The 22238-nt window shown below is 46.0% G+C and overlaps 1 protein-coding gene across 1 annotated transcript; it reads left to right on the top strand.

Moving 5' to 3' along the window:
- The first annotated feature begins 37 nt into the window (after positions 1 to 37).
- RRM2B (ribonucleotide reductase regulatory TP53 inducible subunit M2B) lies at positions 38 to 20906 on the top strand. Its single transcript, XM_059864882.1, has 9 exons — positions 38 to 152; positions 4975 to 5127; positions 6564 to 6680; positions 7610 to 7743; positions 9261 to 9355; positions 11354 to 11487; positions 16802 to 16906; positions 17993 to 18106; positions 18579 to 20906. The coding sequence occupies exons 1-9, from the start codon at positions 45 to 47 to the stop codon at positions 18729 to 18731; spliced, it is 1113 nt and encodes a 370-aa protein (XP_059720865.1). The 5' UTR covers positions 38 to 44; the 3' UTR covers positions 18732 to 20906.
- Positions 20907 to 22238: the final 1332 nt, after the last annotated feature.

Raw genomic sequence — 22238 nt, 5'->3', positions numbered from 1 at the left:
TATGCAATTGCTGAGGCCGCCCCGGGGGAGGAGCGGCCTTGGCCATGGCCGTTCCCCCTTCCTCCGCCACCGCCCCTCGCGGCGCAGTCCCGCCGGTCATGGGCGAGCGCCGGGGGCCGGCGGCGCCGCAGGAGGCGGCGGACCCGGAGCGGGTAAGGCCGGGCCGGGCCGAGCCGAGCCGGGCGGGGCGGGGAGCAGGACCGGGCCGGGCCGGGCGGGGGCTCCGGGAGCGGCGGTGGCAGCGCAGCCCTGCCCGGCCGGGCCCCGCGGCCTCTCCGCTCCGCCGGGCGCTGCGCTGCCTCCCCGCCGGGCCGGGCCGCCGCGGGGAGACCCCGGCACCGGGGACCCGCTGCTTCGGACAGCCCTGGAAAGGGCACGGGCCCGTCCCCCCGCGCCCTTGTCCCGGCTGGGCTCGGCACCGCGGCCCCGGGGAGCGCTGGCAGCACCTGCGGGAGATGCGGGCCTCCGAGCGGAGGCCGCGGGCTGCTTGGCACGGGAGCCGGGCAGTGCCGCCCCTGCCACCCCGAGGGTTCTGCGCCTGCCGGAGCCGGGAAGGTAGAGCTCGTCCTCTCTGCCCCGAGCCGCCGTGGAGGCAGGTGTTCGTGTTGATGATGATATTCCCGGCTTCCCAGGCCCTGTGGTCCAGCAAGGTCTGCCCCTGGGAGGTGTCTGAGCTACGTTCTGGTGTCCCCCCAGTATAACCATGGAAAGCCAGGCTGAGGTGTTCAAGGAAAGGATCATCATGGCAGGGAAACACACGTGCTCTTGCTGAGCCCTTGTGTCTCATCAGCACTCAGGTATCCAAAACCGGGTGTGCCATGTTAAATACAAATGTAAGAAACCCCTTTCTGTGTCTCCCTGAACAGTGCTGTACCCATAGTGAAGTGTATGGTAGTCCTGTGATCCCTTCAAGCATGTGGAACCAGCAGGTGTTGTGCTCCTCAGATGCTGTGCAGTGCAAACCATCTCTCCCAGGAATGATGATGGTCTTCCCAGTCTCATTGATGGCGTGGCCTGTGCTGCCTAGGCTGGCCTGAATGCTTTGGGAGCTCGTGGGATGCACGTGCAGCCTCTTGCTAGGGTGTGTGAGGCTTCATGATCACGTACCACTGAGTATGTTCCACATCACAGTGCTGGTTCTGCCAGCACCTTTAGCTTTTTCCCTGGCTACAGCTGATGTAACTGTGATGCTTGCACATGTAGCCCAGCAGCTGTAGCTGTGGGGTCATGGTTGTATGTGTGTATATATGTTAATTATTTCCTAGTTTGCTGAATTTGAAATTAATGGAAGGCATTTCAGTACCCCTAAGCAGTTTTTGTTGTCCATTTGGTTTATTGTCATCCCCAGAAGAGCTTGACTCTCACAGTTGCAGAATAACTGGGATATGATATGCTGAAGTGTGTCCAGCAAAGGGCTGATGATTAAGAGACTTCAGCATCTGTTATACAAAGAGAGGCTGTGGGTGCTGGGACTGTTCAGCCTGGAGAAGACTCCAGGGGATTTTGTGAGTGGGTGAAAATACCTAGTGGAGGGAATAAAGGAGACAGAGCCAGGCTCTTTTCAGTGGTGCCCCATGGTGGGACTAGGGGCATTGGTCACACACTGAAGTACAAGAAGTTGCATTTACGTGTGAGAAAACACTTGTTTTTTCTGAAAGTGGTCAGATGCTGGCACAGGTTGCTCACAGAGGTTATGTAGTCTCCATTCTTGGAGATACTGAAGCCTCGTCTGGTTGATCCTGCTGGTGCAAGGGTTGGCCTGTGCCCACCACCTTCAGCTCTTTTTTACACATTTAGATCATGTCTGAACAGAATGAAGCGTGTACACATTAAAAACTGTGTGCCCTTTGTCATTATGGTGAGTGTTGACTGTTTTATGCACCATCATAGCATTAAGAAAAAATCTGGGGTGCAGATTGAAGGTAGTGTTGACCTAGTGACTTCTCCTGCCCCTCACACTCCTGCCAGTGCCCCTCATCCAGGAAGGCAAGGCAGGGAATGTGTTATGCTCCTTCAGCACAAGGTGGTGATTGCTCAGAAGCCTCAGCAGTGGTCAGAATGTGCCACACACTTGAAACAGTGAGGATGAGATTGTCTTGTAGCCACTACCTGCCTGCCTGCCTGCCAGCTTAGAGCCTGTGAAAGGCTCCTTTCACAGCAGCCTGCCTGTGAAACTCTTCTGCGCCCCTGAAGGTGATAAGGGAGGTGGAATGTAGGTTGAGCAGGAGATTCCAGTATGATATAGCCTCTGTGACTGACCTTTCCTTTTTTAAAATTAAAAAAACCCAAGCAACCAAAACCTTCTGTTTAACAAAGTACTGGTACAGTTTTTAAACTGGGCCAGTCAGCCTCACCTGTATCCCTGGAAAGATGATGGGATGGCTTGTCCTGCAGTCCATCTCTAAGCACGTGGAAGACAAGACAGTCATCAGGAGTAGTCAACATGGATTCACCAAAGGGAACTCGTGCTTAACCAGTCTGATTACCTTCTGTGATGGGACAATTGGCTGAATAGACAAGGGAGAGCAGTGGATTTTGCCTACTTGGGCTTTAGCCAGGCTTTTGCCAATGTCTCCATGGTACCCTCCCAGGCAAGCTCAGAAAGTGTGAGCTGGATGAGTGGATGGTGAGGGGGATTGAGCACTGGTCTAGTTTCAGGGCTGTCACTGGCTGTGTACCCCAGGGTTCAATGCTAGGCCCTGTATTCTTTCACTTATCCATCAGTGCCTTTCATGAAGGGGCAGATGCCTCCTCAGCAAGTTCACTGATGGCACAAAGATGGGAGGAGCAGCTGATACCCCAGAGGGCAGTACTGCCCTTCAGAAGGACCTGGGCAGGCTGGAGATGGGGAGAGTATGAATAGTCTGGAACTCAGCAAAGACAAATGCAGGTCTGAGGAGGAATAACCTGGGGACCAGTACAGGATGGAGGTGACCTGTTGGAAAGCAGCTCTGCAGAGAAGGATCTGGGGGTCCTGGAGGACATCAAGCTGTCCATGGGCCAGCAGTGGCTGGGATAACAGGGAAGACTTTTGCAGTGTTTCCGTTTTCAAGGATGTCAGCTGGTGCAGAAGCAGATGGAGTTGTGGGCTGGAGGCCAGGCCCTGAGCAGGTGTGTGCTAAGACAAGGTGCTGAACCTGCCAACTCCAAATTCTCCCAATTCCAGTGAGTTATTGTAACCATCTATGGCCTTGGAAGTAAAAAAGGTCTTCAACTCTCATGGCCTTCAGCAGAAACTCTGCAAGATGATGCTGGGAAATCTGTCTCATGTAATTTAGTAGAATTTAAAAATAGAATAAAATGGTAGAATTGTAACCCAGAATGTGCTTCAGTGATGTATTCATTGGGCATCTGGGGTATCTATGCCAGCTGTGCAATGTGCATGGATGTTTGGGTTTTGTTTGTTTTTTAAAATGTAAATGGTATTATTTGTTTGAGAATATTTTTCAAATTGAAATAAAGGAATGCTTTTTATTATGTGAGTAGTTACAATCAGACTGGGTAGGGAAAGGACTTTTCTACCTCCAGGAAGGTAGAAATAACAGTATTCAAAACCTTCAGCTCCCCTTTGTGGATGCCATGGGACAGGGAGAGAGAAATGGCAAGTGTTTCTCACAGCGGCTTGTGAGAAATTTTAGGGAGCTGTAAAGATGCGATAACCTGTTGACTATAAACAACTTGCAGGTGCTGTTTTTTCTACCTTGTTTTTCCGTTCCTCTCAAGGACAGTGCGTGAGAAAGATGTTTCTGTTAGTTAGCCAATAGAATAGAATCCATCGTACCACTCTATAAAAACCGCGCGGTTCTTTTGAATAAAGTTCTTCTTCGCCTTTGCTACAATCCTGCCTCTCGCCTGTTCCTGCCCTGACCTCGGCGCACAGGTGACACCCCTTCTCTGCTGTATTATATGAAACACCTTGTATACTGCCTGTGGTTAGTTATCCTCTACAGCAGTGTCAGTGGGATCTTGGAACCAACCCAGAAAGGCATCCTGCTTGCTGAACTTCTGATCAGTGTGAGGCACCAGTCTTTCTGCAGAGGTTGCAGCATGCTGTCCTGACAGCTCTTCACAGCAGTTGTTTCTAGTAGGTGCTTGGTGACATGTCTGCAGGGCTGCAGGAATTGATTCTGGGAGGAGATGTCCCCAGCCAGAGGTGAGGTGAAGGCCCTGCTCTGAGTGCCCTCTCTCCTACTTTTCACTGGCCTGTTTCCTAAATATCAGCCGTCCACACCTCCCCAGCTTTGCTGGGCTAGAACTCTCTGAAGAAGAGCTGTGCGCAGATGTCCTCTGGAAACCCACACAGAAGGATCAGTGTGGGATGGGTGACTCCAGGCAGAGGTTTTCCTGCTGTCATCTGCTGGGAAGAGGCACTTTGGCTTCATATCGAGAGAGAGCCTCCAGGGCAGCCTCCAGACCCATGCTGTTGTGTGTGCTGCCCTCACAGATTGCATACACAAACCTCCATGCTGAGACTCGCTGTGGCACAGGGCTGTCCTCTGTCAATTGGGATTAGTTACTGTGATCTCATGGCTTTCTCAAGGCAGTCCGTCCAGGTCCTAATGGCTGGGAGGTGCCTGGGCAGTGGGCCTGGTGGAGCTGTGCTGGTGGCAGGCTGCAGCACCGTGCCGTGACCTCACTGGTATCTGCTGGTGTGTGGGACCGCAGTGGCTGATGTCTCCCAGGGCAGATTTCCCCCTGTGTGCAGAGGGCTTTGTCTCTGGGCTTTGTCTCTGGCACACAGGCGCCGGGCGCTTCCTGGCGCCGGCACAGCTGGGAGGGCGCGGTTGGTGAGAGCCGTGCTGGTAGAGCCGGGCAGGCAGCGCTGCCGGAGCACTGATGGAGGGCAAGGGGACACCTACCCCAGGGGGCCAGGTGGGTGTCTGTGTGACACGGGTGAACTTCACACCTTTGGGTTTGCCTGAGCAGGACGAATAAATAGTGGTAACTTTAACCAGAGCTGTGCTTTATTTTCAGAGCTCATCGGGTGCTGCTGAAAATGGCTCCAACCTTGATGAAGAACCTCTACTCAGAAAAAATCACCGCCGGTTTGTCATCTTCCCCATCCAGTATCCAGACATATGGAAGATGTATAAGCAAGCTCAGGCCTCCTTTTGGACAGCAGAAGAGGTGAGCCCTGAGCCAGTGAGTTGGCAAAAGACAGTCAGACCACTGGGGTCCTGACACATCTTTCCTAGCTCTGCTGCTGGCTTCTGTGTTGCAAAGGTTGGAGTTAATTTCATCAAACATCAGGTGCCAGCACCAAAGCAGAGCTCCCTTCATCGACAGTGGAAAGCAAGCTGCTTCCACAGGGTGATTCAGCAGAGCTGTTTCGGTTGCTTAGTTTAGGATGAGATGGAATTGTGTCCTGGGGTTCTTCTCTGGTTATAGAGAGATCCTAAGTCAGATTGCTCTGTTTCATGGTCAGATAGCTCCTACGGAACTGTGGTCTCTGAACCTGCAGCTGACTCCTTGCCCACGTAAGATGCTCTGGGAAATTTCATGCTGTTCTTTTATATTAGGTATATTTAGGTACCTAAATTTCCAGACAGACAGTGTTAGTTTTGCTAAAAATGCGTTTAGCTGATTCCTGATTGCCCTGGTGAGGTGCTTGCCCCATGTTACAGTGCAAGCTCTTAAGTTCTTCCCCAAGGTTGCTGGTTAGCTAGACCTAAACTCGTTTGTGGGCAGTGGTGTGCAGCTGCAGAGGAAAGCACTGGCAGCTTCTGAATAGACCAGAAAGCATCATGGGATGATGAGGAGCTGCTGTTTGTGGAGATGGTATTTCATTGGCTGGGCAGCTTGCTGCCCTGTTGCAGCAGATCTTCATTTTAACCGTTAAAGAAAAAGCATTTGAACTCCTGCCTTGCCAGCATTTCCCTTTTACTGTGTTACTGTTTTTTTCTTACACTTCTTACACTGTCCTACCATCTGTGGGTGCTCTGCATTTTTCACATCTAACTCTGCTTTAGTGCTGTTCTGGTTCAGAAATCCTACAAACAAACAGAAAAGGCCCATGTGAAGGAAGCTGTGGTTTTCTCTCATGGCTGGGGTTTGGTCTGATAGACAAGAACAGTTGCACAGCGTTTGCTCCACACCATTCTTTTTGACAACGTGGAGGCTGAACACTTGCCAAAGGCAAACTCCCCTCAGTCCATCTTTTGACACACTTGGGTATAGCTTCCTTGGAGTATCAGCATTTATTTCAAGTAAAATTTAAGTGTCTCAGAATGAGGTCTGGTTACTGATGTGTGTTCAAATTTGTGACAGAAAGATACTAAAGCTTTTCAAAATCTCATTTATTTATTCAATAGACACCAATTTTTATTCCAAATTACAAAAGTGTAAACTATGAAACAAGTACATTATGTTACTGTTGCAGAGAAAGACAACAGTACTGCAGTGTCTCTGTTGTCTTTTACAGTCACAAGTATTTAAATTCCCTGCAGGTAAAGATTTGAAACCAAATGCCAAAACTCTGCCTCAGTCACTTGACTGGGCTGCTTGTTTTTACGGAATGACAAATGCAGAAGGACAATAATGTTTTCCTTTTTTCTTTTCATTAGGTTGATTTGTCAAAGGACCTTCCTCACTGGAACAAGCTGAAAGCAGATGAAAAATACTTTATCTCTCATGTTCTGGCATTTTTTGCAGCCAGTGATGGAATTGTAAATGAAAACCTGGTGAGAAAGACTTACAGAGGGCTTGAATACTTAGTCATGTTATTGTCTTGTTAACTTTCCATTTTGGCTTTTTCACACTAATTCCTAGGTTTATTAAATGTGTACTTTTTTTTTCTTTCCATCTCACCTTTGTCAAGTGGAGCAAGCAACTTGTTTGTCTAGGAACAGTGTTTGAGTTAAATTGGGTCAGCTGTGGTCCTCAGAGCTCCAGATCACATCACTCTGGGACACCATTTTTAAGTTCAGCCCCTGCTTGGCTGTGGGATGTGCATTTCTGAATGAATGAATATAACCCCATATTTTTCTTGTACTCATGTTTATTGAAAAGTTGGGAATACAGACCATGGCTGTGCCATGTGTCCCTCATTTTGGTACAATCTGTTTTGTTCTCACTGAACTGTATCCTAGAATCTCTTAGGGTGCAGGTGGGTGGTGCTAAAAAGGTGGGGAATTCTTCCTGTTGATATCTGTTCTGGGCTGGAGAATATCTCATCACAAGTCAGCAGTGGTATCTGTCTGCAAATGCCCAGTTTAAATCTCAAATTTTTGAATGTTTATAAAATGTAGTATATACGTGCATGTATTGCATGAACATGCCTTATGTCATGCTGTTTATGTTTTTAATGATGAACACAAAGTCTGAGGCTTTGTTCAGTACTAAGTGTTTAGTACTGCCAAATTTTGCTGTTCTTCTCCTGTATACATGTGCCTTCATGCTTCAGCTCTTAGATGTATTTACTTCTGGCTAGCTTGCTTTATTTTCCTCTGTACCACAGCTATACTATTGACATGTCTGTGAACAAAGTAGGAGAGAACTGCTCCCATCCTGTCTCTGTAGCAGAGATCTGTTTTCTCTCCCATTGGGCTCAGAGTAGTGACCTGCAGGACTGTTTTGTTGTACTCATTGCCACGCTTTCTGGTTTTGGCAGGTGGCACGTTTTAGTCAGGAGGTGCAGATCCCAGAAGCTCGTTGTTTCTATGGCTTTCAGATTCTCATTGAGAATGTTCACTCAGAGATGTACAGTTTGCTCATAGACACCTACATCAAAGATCCCAAGAAAAGGTAAACCTCTGGATGTGTTACAGACCTGTGGGAAATCTGTGGCTGAAGCCAGTGCAAGCAGCATGGCAACTGTCTCCTATTTTCTTTATGACTTTCTGGGGAAACTGGGGAAAGTTCCTTAAAGCTTTCAAGGCTTGTATGTCCGACCCCCAAAACAGAAAGGAGTATTACTGACCAAGCCTTATTGCGGGAGTATCAGAAGGTTAATTAATATTTGTATAAATCTTTTATTGCTGGAAGCGTGGAGTTTGTGAAATGTTAAAGGTTAGATGAACTCCTTGAAGTTATCGTGCTCCTGCAGTGCTTGCTCTTAGATCAGCAAAGGATCAGCCTGAGGAAGATGAGTGCTCATTATCAAAGTGGTGTTTCTAATATACAGCAGTCAATTATTGCATCCTTTCAGCCTTTTTGTTGTCAGTGCTTTTTAATGCAATTTGAACTGCTTATTTTTGAATTATTGACTTCCCATTTTTGTCTGAAGAACTTCTGAGTCCAAACAGGACACATTTGGAAAGCAGCACTTTCCCTCAGAGACTCCCCCATGGTGATGGTCAGGCAGACCTTGCTTTCCCACAGTGCTTTCCCATCACCATGTGTTGGTGATGGTGAGAGGACTGCAAGGTTTCCTTTCAGGTTTTCAGCATAGGAACAGAGTCTGTGCACATGGGACTTGTCCAGTTTCTTTTGTGGAGTTGGGTGAGATGAGGTTTTGCTCTATGGATAGTCTGAAGTAGCTGGCTTCAAGTCTGAGAGAGACTGTGATCTGATGGATGAGCACTCCTGGGGATGGGATGTTTGAGTTCACAGCCTTCCTCCACTGAGCCCTTGAGGATGTTGCTTTCTGCACATTTGCCTCCCTCTGCCCTTTTTATCACAGATGACATCATGGTTTAACCTCTCAGGTTAAACACTACACAGCAGCTCACTCACTGCCTGCCCCTGCCCAATGGGGTGGGAGAGAATAGGGGAGAAAAGTAGAACTGGTGGTTTGGTGTAAAGGCAGCTGGATAGGACAGGGAAGGAAAATAATACTAATACTAATAATAAACAAGTGATGCACAATGCAGGCCCCTGGCCAGCTTTCCCCTAGTTTATATTCTGAGCATGACATCATATGGAATATCCCTTTGGCCACTTGGGGTCTGCTGTCCTGGCTATGTCCCCTCCCAGCTTCCTGTTCCCCCCAGCCTGCTCGCTGGTGGGATGGAGTTAGAAGCTGAAGAGTCCTGGGCTTCATGTACACACTGCTTAGCCACAACTAAAACATCAGTATGTTATCAACATAATTCTCATTTTCAGTATAAAAACCAGAGCTATACAAGCAACTAGGAAGAAAATGAACTCTATCCCAGACAAAGGCAGGACAAATCATCACCTCTTTGGAGAATGGTCTCTTACTTGGGTTAGTTCAGAGCCTTGCGTAATGGGATCCTCTATCTGGTGGAGTTGGAAGGGACAACCAGGGCAGATTTACCTCAGTCACTATTTTGATGATTTGTCTCTGTTTTCTTCTGTAGGGATTTCTTGTTTAATGCTATTGAAACAATGCCTTGTGTTAAGAAGAAAGCAGACTGGGCTCTGAAGTGGATTGAAGACCGAGAATCCACTTTTGGTGTGTAGCTTTTTATAAACCTGTTTCTATTGCATATCACAAACTGACCTTCTGTGAGCACCCCTGGAACACGAAATGAAATTCTCCACAGATGTAGTGACTTCTGGGTCTCTGGTTTAGCTAAAGAACTAGAAGTAAATTCTGGTGAGCTTGTATGTTTTTATCTTCAGGTAGAGAAATAAAGTAATGGCAGTGCCCCCTGAAATCATGTTATGAAAAATGCTCTTTTTTATCTTTATACTGATACCCACTATTCATTTATACTGAATAACCCTATTTTCCTCAGTTTTTGCTTGTAAACCTTATATTCTGGTTTTAATTATTTCTTCTAGTTGGTTCTTATTTTTCATTCAGTGTTCAGAGCTGGCCAGCTGAAGCTCTTGCAAGTCCAGGTATTTTCTGTGTTCATGTTCCTATAGAGAAATCCATGGGGTTCTTGTGTAACTGAGGCATGACTGAACCTGGACAAAAAGGATTCAAGAACCATATATTTCTGCTGTTTCTGGTGTGCTGTTGGGACCAGGTTTCTAGTTTTTGTATCTCATTTCAGAGCTGGGAGAGTGGCTCAGCTTCCATCAGCGTGCTGCAGGGCATCCTTAGGAGTGTTCTGCATTCAGCATTACAGTGTTGACTTGGAAGGGTTTGCTGTAGCTGATGCATAATGGGTGAACTCTGGTGAATTTTTTAAAGCAAACATCCTTTATATTTTGAGAAAGTGTAGGAGATGGAGAGATTCAGCCAGGTGAACAAAATAAATCTGAACATCATTCTTCTGCAGCATTTGTTCACAGCTCTTTTTTGAGAGAGGTTCTTTTTTGTAGCTGTACATTGTTCTGTCCTGGAGCTCCCACTGGCTCCCTGGTCTGGCTTTGCTTGCTGTGTGTGAAACCCCTTCATCATCCCTTTGTTTGGCTCCCAGCAGTGTGGGGTGTGCCAGGAATCAGAAGGTTCCCTAACTCAAAAAGCAGTGTGCCCCCTGCTCCCTGCCCCCATTAAGCAAAATTAATGTATTTTATCCACTTAAGTAATCAGTCTTCTGCTTCATCAAACCTATATTTTATAAGCAGCCTTTCTCCATTCCTCTATACCAGTAGATTTCTAGTGTTGCCAGAAAAAAATCTTTCTTTAATAACTTCTGTGATACTCTTAAGGTGGTATTGCTCTCTTTGCTTTTTCCTAATTTGAATTTCTTCTGATGACCCAGTGGTTGATGTTTGTATCTTATAGAGGAAGTGGGACATCTGGCTACTTTGGGTTATTTTTTGAAACAAAATTCTGTGCAGTTCTTATTGGGAAAAAGCACCAGAACTTAGTGCCAAAGCTCTTCATGTCACAACACACACAATGAGCCTGTGAAGTTGTTTGAAGTAGTGTACTTGGAGTGATGTGGCTTCACTAAACAATCAGACTGTCTTGTAGTCTGAAGAAATACATTCATTAATGTAGAGACCAGGGAGAACTGGGAGCAATAATGCCTTGGTTTCCTCAGATTGAAGGTGGGATAACACAAGTACTTACTTGTGTCTTGACTTATGTTCTGTAGACTTTGACTCTTTTAATAATATGGTTTTATGTAGATTCCCAACAAGAAGAAATTGTGGTGTAGGGTTTTTTGTTTAATTTAGAAGAGATTGGCCCTTTTCTCAGTTTTGGCTGTCAGTTACACAGCTGCTTTCCTGCCTTTCAGGAGAAAGAGATAATTGAGTACTAATGTTTTGGCCACTTTGGACAATTACCTTCTTTTGTTTCTGACCTGTGGCAGTTTCAGTGGGTGCCCTGGTTCTTCAGTTCTGCTGGGGTTGCCCATGGTTGAGTGCTGTGGGGTGTGTAAACCCACTGTGCATCAGGATCTGCTGACAGATGTGCTCAAAGACAGCATCTGGTGCTGCAAGGGGGATTGCTTTTCTCCAGCATCGCTCTGTCTGATGCAAATGGTGCATCTTGCTGCTGAGCAGTAGAGCAGTTTGTGTCTAACAAAAAATGTGTTACGTTAAACAGGTGAGAGAGTGGTTGCCTTTGCTGCAGTGGAAGGCATCTTCTTTTCGGGTTCCTTTGCTGCTATATTTTGGCTGAAGAAGAGAGGCCTGATGCCTGGATTGACTTTCTCCAATGAACTTATTAGCAGAGATGAGGTAATGTGGCATGTCCTATACACTATTTGGGAAGAAAAGTGAGTTTCTAGGGCAAGGGTAGAATTATATTTATAGTCTTGACAGAGAAAGGGGAAAGGAGCAGACTTTTACCAATAATTATAGAATCATAAAATCATTTAGATTGGAAAAGATCTTTAAGATCACTGAATCAAACTGTTAACCTGACACTGCCAGGTCCACCCCTAAACCATGCCCCTAAAATATGACATTCACATGTTTTTTAAATACCTTCAGGGGTGGTGACTCAACCACTTCCCTTGACAGCAATTTCCATGATTTTTTTTTAATATCAAATCTAATCCCCTGCTTGATGCAGCTTGAGGCTATTTCCTTTTGTCCTGTTGCTTGGGAGAAGAGGGTGACCCACGCCTCACTACAACCTTCTTTCAGGTAGAGAGCTCAGGTCTCCCCTGAGCCTCCTTTTCTCCAGCCTAAATACCCCCATCTCCCTCAGCCATTCCTCCTAAGGCTGGTGCTCCAGACCCTTCATCGGTTTTGTTGCCCTTCCCTGGACTTGCTACAGCACCTCAATGTCCTTCTTGTAGTGAGGGGCCCAAAACTGAATACAGGATTCAAGATATGACCTCACCAGTGCCGAGTACAGGGGGATGATCACTGCCCTGGTCCTTTTGCCACACTATTCCTGACACAAGCCATGATGCTGCTGTTGGCCTTCTTGGCCACCTGGGCGCACACTGGCTCATGTTCAGCTGCTCTCAACCAGCAGCCCCAGGTACTTTTCCACTGGGCTGCTTTCCAGCTACTCTGCCCAAGTCTGTAGCACTGCATGGGGTTGTTGTGGCACAAGTGCAGGACCTGGTGTTTGGCCTTGTGGAACCTCATACCATTGTCTTCAGTCCACTGATCCAGTGTCCAGATCCCTCTGCCTTCCTAGCCTCCAGCAGATCAGCATTCCTACCAAACTTGGTATCTTCTGCAAACTGACTGAGGGTGCACTCAATGCACTTTGCCACTGATAAAGATATTAAACAGGACTGGCCACTCAGGCCAGTAACATACATATATATATATATTGTGTGTGTGTGTGTGTATACATATATACATACATACATACATATATATATATAGTACATAACCTAACTGAGCCCTGGGGAATGCTGCCTTTGGCCAGCCACCAACTGAATTTAATTCTTACCACGTTTTTTGGCCTGGCTATCCAGCCAGCAAATACCCAGCAAATGGCACTGATGAACTTAAAATCTGGGTGCTGCTGGGTGCCTCAGCAGAAATACTGGTGTCCCAATTGTGATTTAACCCCAGCCCGCAATCAAGCCCCATGCAACCACCCTCTCACTCCCCCACCAGTAGTATCAAAGAGAGAATCAGAAGGGTAAAAGATGGGAAAACTCGTGGGTTGATATGAAGACAGTTCATAGGGAAACGAAAAGTCACACACACACAAGCAAATCAAAACAAGGAATTAATTCACTGTTTTCCATGGGCAGGCAGGTGTTCAGCTATCTCTAGGAGAGCAGGGCCCCATCAGGTGCAACAGTGACTTGGGAAGGCAAATGGCATTACTCCAAACGCTGCCCCCTTCTTCCCCCCACTTTATATACTGAATGTCACATGGTTTGGAATATCCCTTTGGTCAGTTTGGGTCACCTGGCCCAGCTCAGGACAGGTGTTGTGTCTCCTCCCAAGCTCCCATCCACCCCCAACTTCCTCACCAGAGTGGCCATACAAGAAGCAGAAAAGGCCTTGGCTCTATGTAAACCCTGCTCAGCAATAGCAAAAACATCACTATATTGTCAACCCTGTGTTCAGCACAAATCCAAAACACTGACCCATAGTGTACTTAAAGAACACCAACCCTACCCCAAAACAGCACACAAGCCAAAACCAGCACACCAATGTATACAGTATTATCAAAAAGATGGATTTTTTTAGATTGAAGGGGATGTTTTCCTCTGGTGTGAAGGGAGGCAAAGGCCCAGCTGCTCAAGGAGTGGGGTGGAATTGCATGGTCCCCAGCTGCAGGGGGGGGCTGGCTGGAGCAAGGACCTGGATAGTGTGTGATTCTGAGACATGCTGTGCCTCAGCTGCTTCAGGCAGGTTCAGGTGGGCTCCAAGTACCACTCTTCACCTGCTTCTGGTTATGGGTTCCAGAGCTTGCAGACAGCCACCTGCATCCATCACCAAGGCAGCTGCTGCAGAAGCAGGAGATACCACTCCTCCCCATGGTCTTGTGTTGCTGCACAGCAATAGAATCTCCTGGGAGGGGGCAACTACAGATCTGCCTTTGAGCAGAGTGCTTCTTAAGATGTGAGGTGTCTGAGGGGCTGCATGTCAGCACACCAGATATGACAGACCATATGCTTACAAGTACCCCTTCATTGCACTGCTTCCTTCCTTTCTTTTTCCTTGCTCCCTGCAAGTTGGCAGCTGTTGTTTATGGCTGGGGACTGTGCACTGCACTATTTGTGTTGCTGTCAGCACTGAAAAAGTAGAAAGACCAGTTTTATGTGCAGTATAAACATGCTAGTGGTTGTAACTTAGCAGGGTTGGTCTCTTAATATGTAAAGAGCTTTTTTATAATGGAAGTGATTTAATGGATTAGATAAATTGCTTTGAAATTAGACATCTTATGATATGTCTTTAAAAGACACTTTTGAAGGAAATGATATGATGAGTAAAGAAAAACAAATAGTTCTTCAGCCTTCACCTTCCTTGTGTCTTTTGTGAGTCATTGTGAACTGATCCATTCGAGCAAGGCAGGATTTGTTTGTTACCAGGATCACTTGCAGGTGAGTGGATGTAACTGTACTTTTCTGAAGAGTCAAGCACCAAAAGACTAAAATTTTCTTGAGCTCTGCTGGCATAATTCCAACTGCAGTGCTGTTATGAAGGTTAAAGCTTGGTGCACAGAGCACCTGCATTGAAACCCAGTGGCAGTAAAAAGAATCCACAATGGAAAACTACAAACTGTTTTTTGATGCACCTGGACGGATAAATGATTAACGTTCAGTCTGTTTTTTGAGCTACTGGCTCTGCTCCCAGGCTGTTGTTGAGCTGGTGCCTCTTTGATACTTAAAGGTGCAAAGCTGGTGGGAGCACCAGTTAGCAGAGCATATGGGTTCATGGAGAAGCCAGGCATGTCCTGCATCCTGCTGGTGATGTTGCCCTGGATAAGACCATGGGAAGCCTTGCAGCAGGCAGCTAATGCAGTCACTACAGGGGGGGATATTTCCCAAATTACATTACTTCAGGGCTTAATCAAGAGGATTTTATAGACCTTCCAAAAAGGTTTTCACAGAATCACAGTATTGTTAGGGTTGGAAGGGTCCTCGGGAAATCCAAGCAGGGTCACCTGGAGCAGGTGACACAGGAACATGTCCAGGTGGGTTTGGAATGTCTCCAGAGAGGGAGACTCCGCAATCACCCTGGGCAGCCCGTTCCAGTGCTCTGTCACACTTGACGTAAAGAAGTTCTTCCTCATGTTGAGGTGCAACTTCTCGTGTTTTAGTTTACAGCCATTGTTCCTCATCCTGTTTCTGGGCACCACTGAAAAGAGTCTGGCACCATCCTCTTGGCACCTACCTGTCCTGGCCTCAGCCAAAGACAGGGTTAATTTTTTGCAGTAGCTGTGAGGGGGTAGAGCCTGAAGCTGTGTGGCTAAGACCCTAATGTTATTGGGTACCATCTTAGGTCATTGACAGGGGTGGGGAAAAGGGACTCTCTCTCTTGTCTTTGAGAAGAAGGGTGTTCCTTCCAGTGGGAAAAAATGTAATTGGGAAGAGCAGGTGGGTATTTGTCATGGGTTTCCATGTAAATAGCTTCTTTGTCTTACACATTTTGTTGTTTGTATTGCTGTTACCATTCCTTTGTTATCTCATTGTTGTTTCCAGTAAATTGTTCTTCACCCATCCCATGATTTTCACCTTTTGTGCCTCCATTCACAGAGCAGGAAGGGGCAAGGGGAAGCCCGGGGTGTTTTGGTGGGGGCAGGGAGCTAGCAAGGGGCATCTGCTTTGGGAGAGTCTTGGTGGGGGCACTGAACTGGGGAATACCATTCCTAAACCACGACACCACCTTTGAGATAATTACATGTATCAATGAGATCCTCTCCAGTGTTCTCTTCTCCAGAGTAAACAGGCCCAGCTCCTGCAGTCTTTTTCTCATAAAAAAGATGCTCCAGACCCCTCATCATTTTTGTGACCTCTTCTACACCCTCTCCAGTAGCTCCTCGTCTCTTCCATACTGAGGATCCCAGAACTGGACACAGCAGTCCAGGTGTGACCTCGCCAGAGATGGGCAGAGGGAGAGGATCACCTCCCTTGACCTGCTGGCACACTCTTCCCAATGCACCCTGAGGTACCCTTGGCCCTTCTGATCACAAGAGCACTGCTGGCTCAGTCAGCTTGTTACCCACTGAGTCTCCCAGGTCTTTTGCAGCAGAACAGCTCTCTAGTAGGTCAGCCCCCAGGTTTTGTTTTGACCCTTGTTAGTGATAGTATTAGATTGTCTTGTAGCCCATAGTCTGCCAAATTCTTCCTGATTGGTTTTCACTCTGGTTGTGCCCTCTTGGGTTTATTGGCTGTAATTTCCACCTTGCAGTTGATAGGAGAGATGGTAGCACAGTGCTCCTTTAGGCTGGCAGTGGTAGGTATGGCTGAAGCCAGACCATCAAGCTGTACCCAGGCAAGTTAAAGAGAAGCTGAGGTGCCTCTTGGAGCAGCTGTCTGGGGTTGCTTGTCTCCTGATGTTTTCTTACCTTGGTGGGAGACTTTTCTGGGAATCCTGGAAAGGAGCACAGTTTACTAGGCTCTGTGTAGGATAGCTGGGTGAAATGAGAAGGGGAGTTTATTTGGGGAAGAGATGATTTGTTAATCTTGGGTTTGGTGACTTTAATCTGAATCTGCCTTTCTAAAAATGCTGTTGGGAGAAGCAAGGGAATAAATGCTACTGAAAGAATTTAAATCAAGTATCTCAAAGCAAAGAGCAGGTAAAACAGCCTGTTTTAACTCACAAGTAGTTTTGCAGGTCTTGATGTAGAAGTCTTTCAGCAAAATCATCCCTGACAGGAGGCAGAGACCAGCAAGACTCTGTGTAGGATCACTCACAGTAGAGCAGCCCTCAGAAAAGTTTTACCTGAGAAACAGGTATGCTGGACATTATTTTGGCACAGATTTGAGATGTTACTGGGTTGTAAACTTCAAGTCCACGCAGGAGGCTGGGAGACTTCAACTCTAATGACACTGCCTGAAAATAAGGGCAAACTTTGTGGAAGAGGGGAAAACTGACTGTGTTTTTCATTGTTCTCTTATTTCAGGGTCTACACTGTGATTTTGCATGTCTCATGTTCCATTATTTAGTGAACAGACCATCAGAAGAGCGAGTCTGTGAGATCATCGTTAATGCTGTAGAAATTGAGCAGGTAATCCTGGCTGTGACAACATTGTGGGCAGCCCAGGCTCAGTCTGAGGTGTGAAAATAAACTAATTAACTTCTAACTTTTGGGATTCCATGCTTGATACTTGGCTCAGGCTTGATTTCTGATGCATTATACCGTTCCTTCCCTCTTCCTTAATGGTGACAATAAGAGGCACAGACTTTCTGATTCAGTTGTCAAGCAAGTGGGGCAAGCTGAACCTGATTTTCTCCTTAATGACAGAAAGGAAGAAAAACTGTCTTATTTGATATTGAATAGAATAGTTACAGTTGGAAGGGACCTACAATAATCATCTAGTCCAACTGCAGCTGTCTCTCAGGGAGGAGTTTGTTTACATCTGTCCTTACAGGATCTTTGACTCTCCCTATTGTATTCACATCTCTTTTTGTCCTCAGGAGAAGGCAGGGTCTGTTCTGGCCACAAGTATCATGCTGTCTACTGGCTTTTTCTGAGGTTGATGTCAGGTTCTTTCATGTGAAGTGCTGCCCTTCTGTAGGCACAAGTTTCTGCATGGCTGAGTGTTTGGTAGGATTTTAGTTTAGCTTTCTTTCCTGTTGTTATCTAACTGCTGTGATGATGAAAAATGCTTCTGCTTTGTCTCACAACACTGAGACAGGTATGCTTTGGTGCCTGAATATACACATGACTGGGTTCAACACTCACATATATCACTGCCCTCTGATCTGCCATTCTGTAGTGGCTGGAAGCCAGGAAAACTGGTGATTTCTTGATCTATCCCTGCTCCTACTAGTATGGTCTGTAGGTTTATTGAAGTTGGAGCTTAAGCTTACACTGAAGCCTATGCTGGGTTATTGGAGAAAAGCAGATTAGAGGGGCAGTGATAAAAATCATCTGCCTTTTCCAGAGTAACAGACTAAAAATAAAGGAAGATACAAACAGTTACTGAAAACAGAAGATATTTGTTGAATTTAGTGATGCAAGTTATTTATTTAGATAACTTCCTGGGGAGCCTGGAACATCACACTGTTACTGTGAAACACAGATGTCTTCTCTCTTTTTTTTTTCCTTAAATTTCATTTCTCTAAATGTCATCTGTGTTTTAACTTCTAGGAGTTTCTAACTGAGGCATTACCTGTGGGTCTGATTGGAATGAATTGCACCTTGATGAAACAATACATTGAATTTGTTGCAGACCGGTTACTAATGGAGCTTGGGTTCTCAAAGGTGAGAGATGCAATTGCCCCAAATGCTGGCCTGCCAGTGCAGTCCAGGGGAACTGTCAGCACAAAGCACTCCCTTGTCATGCTGGGGAGCAGGTCATATTTAGCACATGGACTTCCTGTGAGTGACAGCTGAAACCACAGCATTCATACCTACGCTTCACTGTAAAAGAGCAAGAACAATTTAGGCCTTTGTTTCCCTTCAGCTGCTCAGCAGGTTTGTAATGGGAAACGTAAGCTGTGCTCAGATGCTGCAGTGCTTGAAGAGTAACAAGCACCTTGCCCAAGTGAACTTCACCACAGACCAAACTCCTGGGAGTGGCAGTACTGAGTTTGCTTAGATAGGGGTCCGTAGATCTACAGGATATTGCAGCCAGAGGTGATCTAGTTTGAAAGAGTTTGACAGTTTTGTTTGTGGTGGGGTTTTTAAAGCATTATTTCCCTGTCAGAATCAGCAGTGTATTTTCCTTCCCCAGGTCTTTAATGCAGAAAATCCTTTTGATTTCATGGAGAATATTTCTCTGGAAGGAAAAACAAATTTCTTTGAGAAGCGGGTTTCGGAATATCAACGTTTTGCTGTTATGGCAGAAACAATGGACAATGTCTTCACGCTGGATGCAGATTTTTGATAAATTGGCAAATGAATGGTGACTGTTTCCTACTCCTCATCTCCCTTTATGCTGTGAAGTTGACTTAATTTCTTCTCATGGAAATCAGAGTCTACTGGGATATTTTTCCTGGGTTTTCATGTTGTTTGTCAGAACAGTAAATATATTTCTCTCTGTGTCATTTGAAAAAAAAGGGGGATCATTTGTAAAAAATTTACATGGCTTTGTAAAAGGATGGCCTTTAAGATTCCCTTGACTCATTTGCTGTCATTGCTGTCTTTAAAAATGACATGGAATGGATGCTACTACTTTTTTAAGACTTTGGTAGTGTTTTAAGAAATCAAACTGCATATTTACCTCATGTTATGGTATTTTAATCTGAAAACCAGCTGAGGTATCACTCCATGTAAAAATGTTGCTATAAATTATTTTCCTGTTTTCTGTTTTTGTGTTTATAGATTTGGTATAGAGTAAAAGCTCTTCTGTTTAATCCTGTTGCAGATACAGTAATAATTGAATGTGGGAAAACCTTAATGAGGTCTGAACTACTGATTATTATTAAACCTAGGAATTATGTGTAATCTCCCCATTAACCTGGATTCTGTGTGAAAAAATTTTTACTCGGGTTGGAAAACTGATGGGTCTTGGTAGGCATTTAACTCAAATAGATGTGATTCTTGCCTTACAGCTGTTACTGAACAGATCACTGGACTTTGAATGGTCCTTGAAAAGGCACACCTGTTAACAGTGGAGAAAAACCACATCCTGTAGTTCTTTGGCTTGTGCTGCCTGTTTTTCTGTGCTTCACTGATCAAGTGCCTTATTAAACAATCTGTAGTTGTATTTGTAATCATCTGACACTGAAACAGCCAGCTCTGGGTGTTGTCCATCTCCCCTTGTTGTGCTGAGTGGTTTGATATTCTCCCCTTCTTGGTTGCACTTGTGCACTGAAGGGGTGAGAAGACATGTCATTCCAATGGATTATTCCTGGAAGTGCTACAAGCAGACTTCTGGGGCTGTAAGGAAGCACCCAGTAATGTATGCAGGTGCATCAGGTTGTGTGTCTGATGTGAATCATTGGAACCATTGACACAGAAGAGCTTCTGAAAGAAGGCATTAAACATTTCAAAAACAAACCAGAAGTAGTATGGAGTAGCAGCATCTTACAAAGGACTGTTGTTTGGTTTTTGATTGTGTGCCTGAAAACTGTAATTTTTAGATACCACACGGAGAGAATGGAGCAATTGAAGAGTGGCTAATGTGCTGCAGTGGTACTTGGGGTGCAAAGGATGCTGTTCAGCTGTACCTGGCTTATCTGCAAATAAATAGGCTCTTTTTTCCAAGATGTTACCAAGGTCTAGCTCTCTACAAGAGCTAGACAAAGGGTTCTGCTTTATTAAACCCAAGCATTTTTCATAATATTCAGCATTTTGTGGAAGAGCTTTTTTAAGTTTTACTGTTGCAAATATCTTGTGCTGCTTTTGATATACCTGGCATGAGCCAAACTGACAGCCCAGGGTTATCAGTGATGGGGTAGCACAAGTGTTATCTCCCTGCCAGCCCAGATCAGCCATAGTCCTGGGTACCTGAGTTCCATGAAACAGGTCCACAGCCTTAGCATAGTTCCTAGTGAACAACTGTCCCTGCTGTAAAAATAAGCAGCAAAATTGACTCTGTTTTTTTAGTCTCTGTAAAAGATCAGGAGTATGTGCTGAGCATGGAAATGGAACAGCTTTTTTTTTTTTTCCTAGAGAAGAGCCTGCATCATTTAACATAAGGTGACTTGGAAGAGGGAAGAGTGGAATGTTGAGAATACAGAGAAAAGCTGAACTGGTGGCTCTCATAACACCTGGAACTGCAAGAGAACTGTGGACTCGGAGTGAAAACTCAGTGCCTTTTGGAAATACTGAGTTGATAGGGCAGAAAGAGAAAATATTGTAAATGGGTCTGTTGTTGGAGTAATGGAACCTATTATGTCACTGAAAGTACTAAAAAGTATTTATTTTGGGTCTTGTGAATTATGATGAGAGTATAGAGAGTATTCTAATATGAAACTGCAATGTGCTCAGGTTCTGTAAATGTCTGTGAGATACCAAAGTCTGGTACAATGGCTCCCACTCAATTTGTGTGTAAAATATGTGTGCCATTTCAATAAAATTTGAGTGTGGGGAAGCCCATGCCTTCATTTACAAGTTACATGCTTCCTTGTGAAATCTACAGTGATAAAATTGGGATGTGACAGAGTAAGTCAGTTTTCACAGCTTTTGGATTGTGGGAGAAAGTTATGAGTGCTCCATATATTGTCTTGCACCTTTTTGAGCTCTTGACTTGCTCTTTCTTGTTCCTGGAAATAGGTTTTGCAGTCTAGTGAGCAAGCAAGTGGGTTTGGAGTTTGTTTTGTTTTTAATTGGGGTTTTCTGGCACAAGGAGAAATCTTTTGGGTGTCTGTAAGGTTCAGTGAAGAAACACTCCAAAAATGTATTGTCAGTGGGTGGTACCTGGTATATTAGGAGCATCGTGCCCTTGGGGCAGGCACCCAGACTGCCTGGGCACAGCATCATTGGGTTCAGGCCCTGAGCTGGGGCCAGCCAGGCACCTGCCTGAAGCCAAGCACTGATCACCTGGGTCTGAGCTGCACAGCTTCACACCTGCTTGTGGAGGCACTGCCAGGACTGTCATTTCAAAAGTCTTGTCCCTGCAGCCTCATTGAGACAGGCATGACAGGCAGAAGGTGCCTTCTTCCACCTGCACTGGGCACTGGGCAGAAACTCCATGGGCCTCTGAGGGCTCTGTGTGTCTCACACTGTGCCCATCAAGCTTAAGAAAGCCTGATGGGTCTGTGTGTGGGGGAGAAGGTGCAAAGCATCCCTTCAGTGTACGCGGTCTGTGTGCTCTGAGTTGGAATAAAGCTGGTGTGACTTCAGTGTGACAGAGAAGGTGCTTCCTGGAGGTGTTTGTCTCATGGTAAAGAACATCTGCAAGGGTCAGATGAGTAGAAACCTCTCTCTGGGGCCTGCAATAGGAGCTGAGGCCCATGGGAAGAATCCCCCCTTTTAAATTCCAAAGTGGCCTCTGTACTTCCCATTGTTCCCATTCAAGGAGACATGTGCCTCCCAGCAAATCCCCTGAGCTGGTTATCAGTAGCCACAGGGAGACAGCGTGCTCCCATGCTCTGCTCTGGCTGTGAAACCACTGCCCAGTGCAGTGGGTCAGTGAGTATTCCCAGCCCTTGCTGGGAAATAAAAGAAAGCAGGTGAAGGCAGGGCAGTTAGCAACCTCTTCGTGCTTCTGGACTGGTAAGATTTTTGCAGCAGATGAGGATGCTGTGTGTGTGGCAGCACCCTCAGAACTGCAGCCAGCCCCTGGCCAGCTGACACTGTGCTGATCCCCTTCCACCACGTTTCTTGTCCGTGTCTTTGAGTGATGAAAGCTTTGAAAGAGCAAGCGTGGCCTCCCTGCCGGTCACCCGGCCTGCCAGAGGAGCATCTTCCTTCTGGCCTTCCTAAGGGGATGATCTGGGCTGGTTTT

Source organism: Haemorhous mexicanus, chromosome 1 (assembly GCF_027477595.1).
Source record: "Haemorhous mexicanus isolate bHaeMex1 chromosome 1, bHaeMex1.pri, whole genome shotgun sequence".
Classification (NCBI taxonomy): domain Eukaryota; kingdom Metazoa; phylum Chordata; class Aves; order Passeriformes; family Fringillidae; genus Haemorhous; species Haemorhous mexicanus.
Note: the sequence above shows the minus strand (reverse complement) of the source record. Positions and strands in the feature narration are given on the sequence as shown.

Coding starts and splice junctions, on each gene's coding strand:
- RRM2B (XM_059864882.1), top strand. CDS start 45: ATGGCCGTTCCCCCTTCCTCCGCCACCGCCCCTCGCGGCGCAGTCCCG. Junction 7,744..9,260: donor ATCAAAGATCCCAAGAAAAG/GTAAACCTCTGG, acceptor TTTCTTCTGTAG/GGATTTCTTGTTTAATGCTA. Junction 16,907..17,992: donor ATGCTGTAGAAATTGAGCAG/GTAATCCTGGCT, acceptor TTTAACTTCTAG/GAGTTTCTAACTGAGGCATT.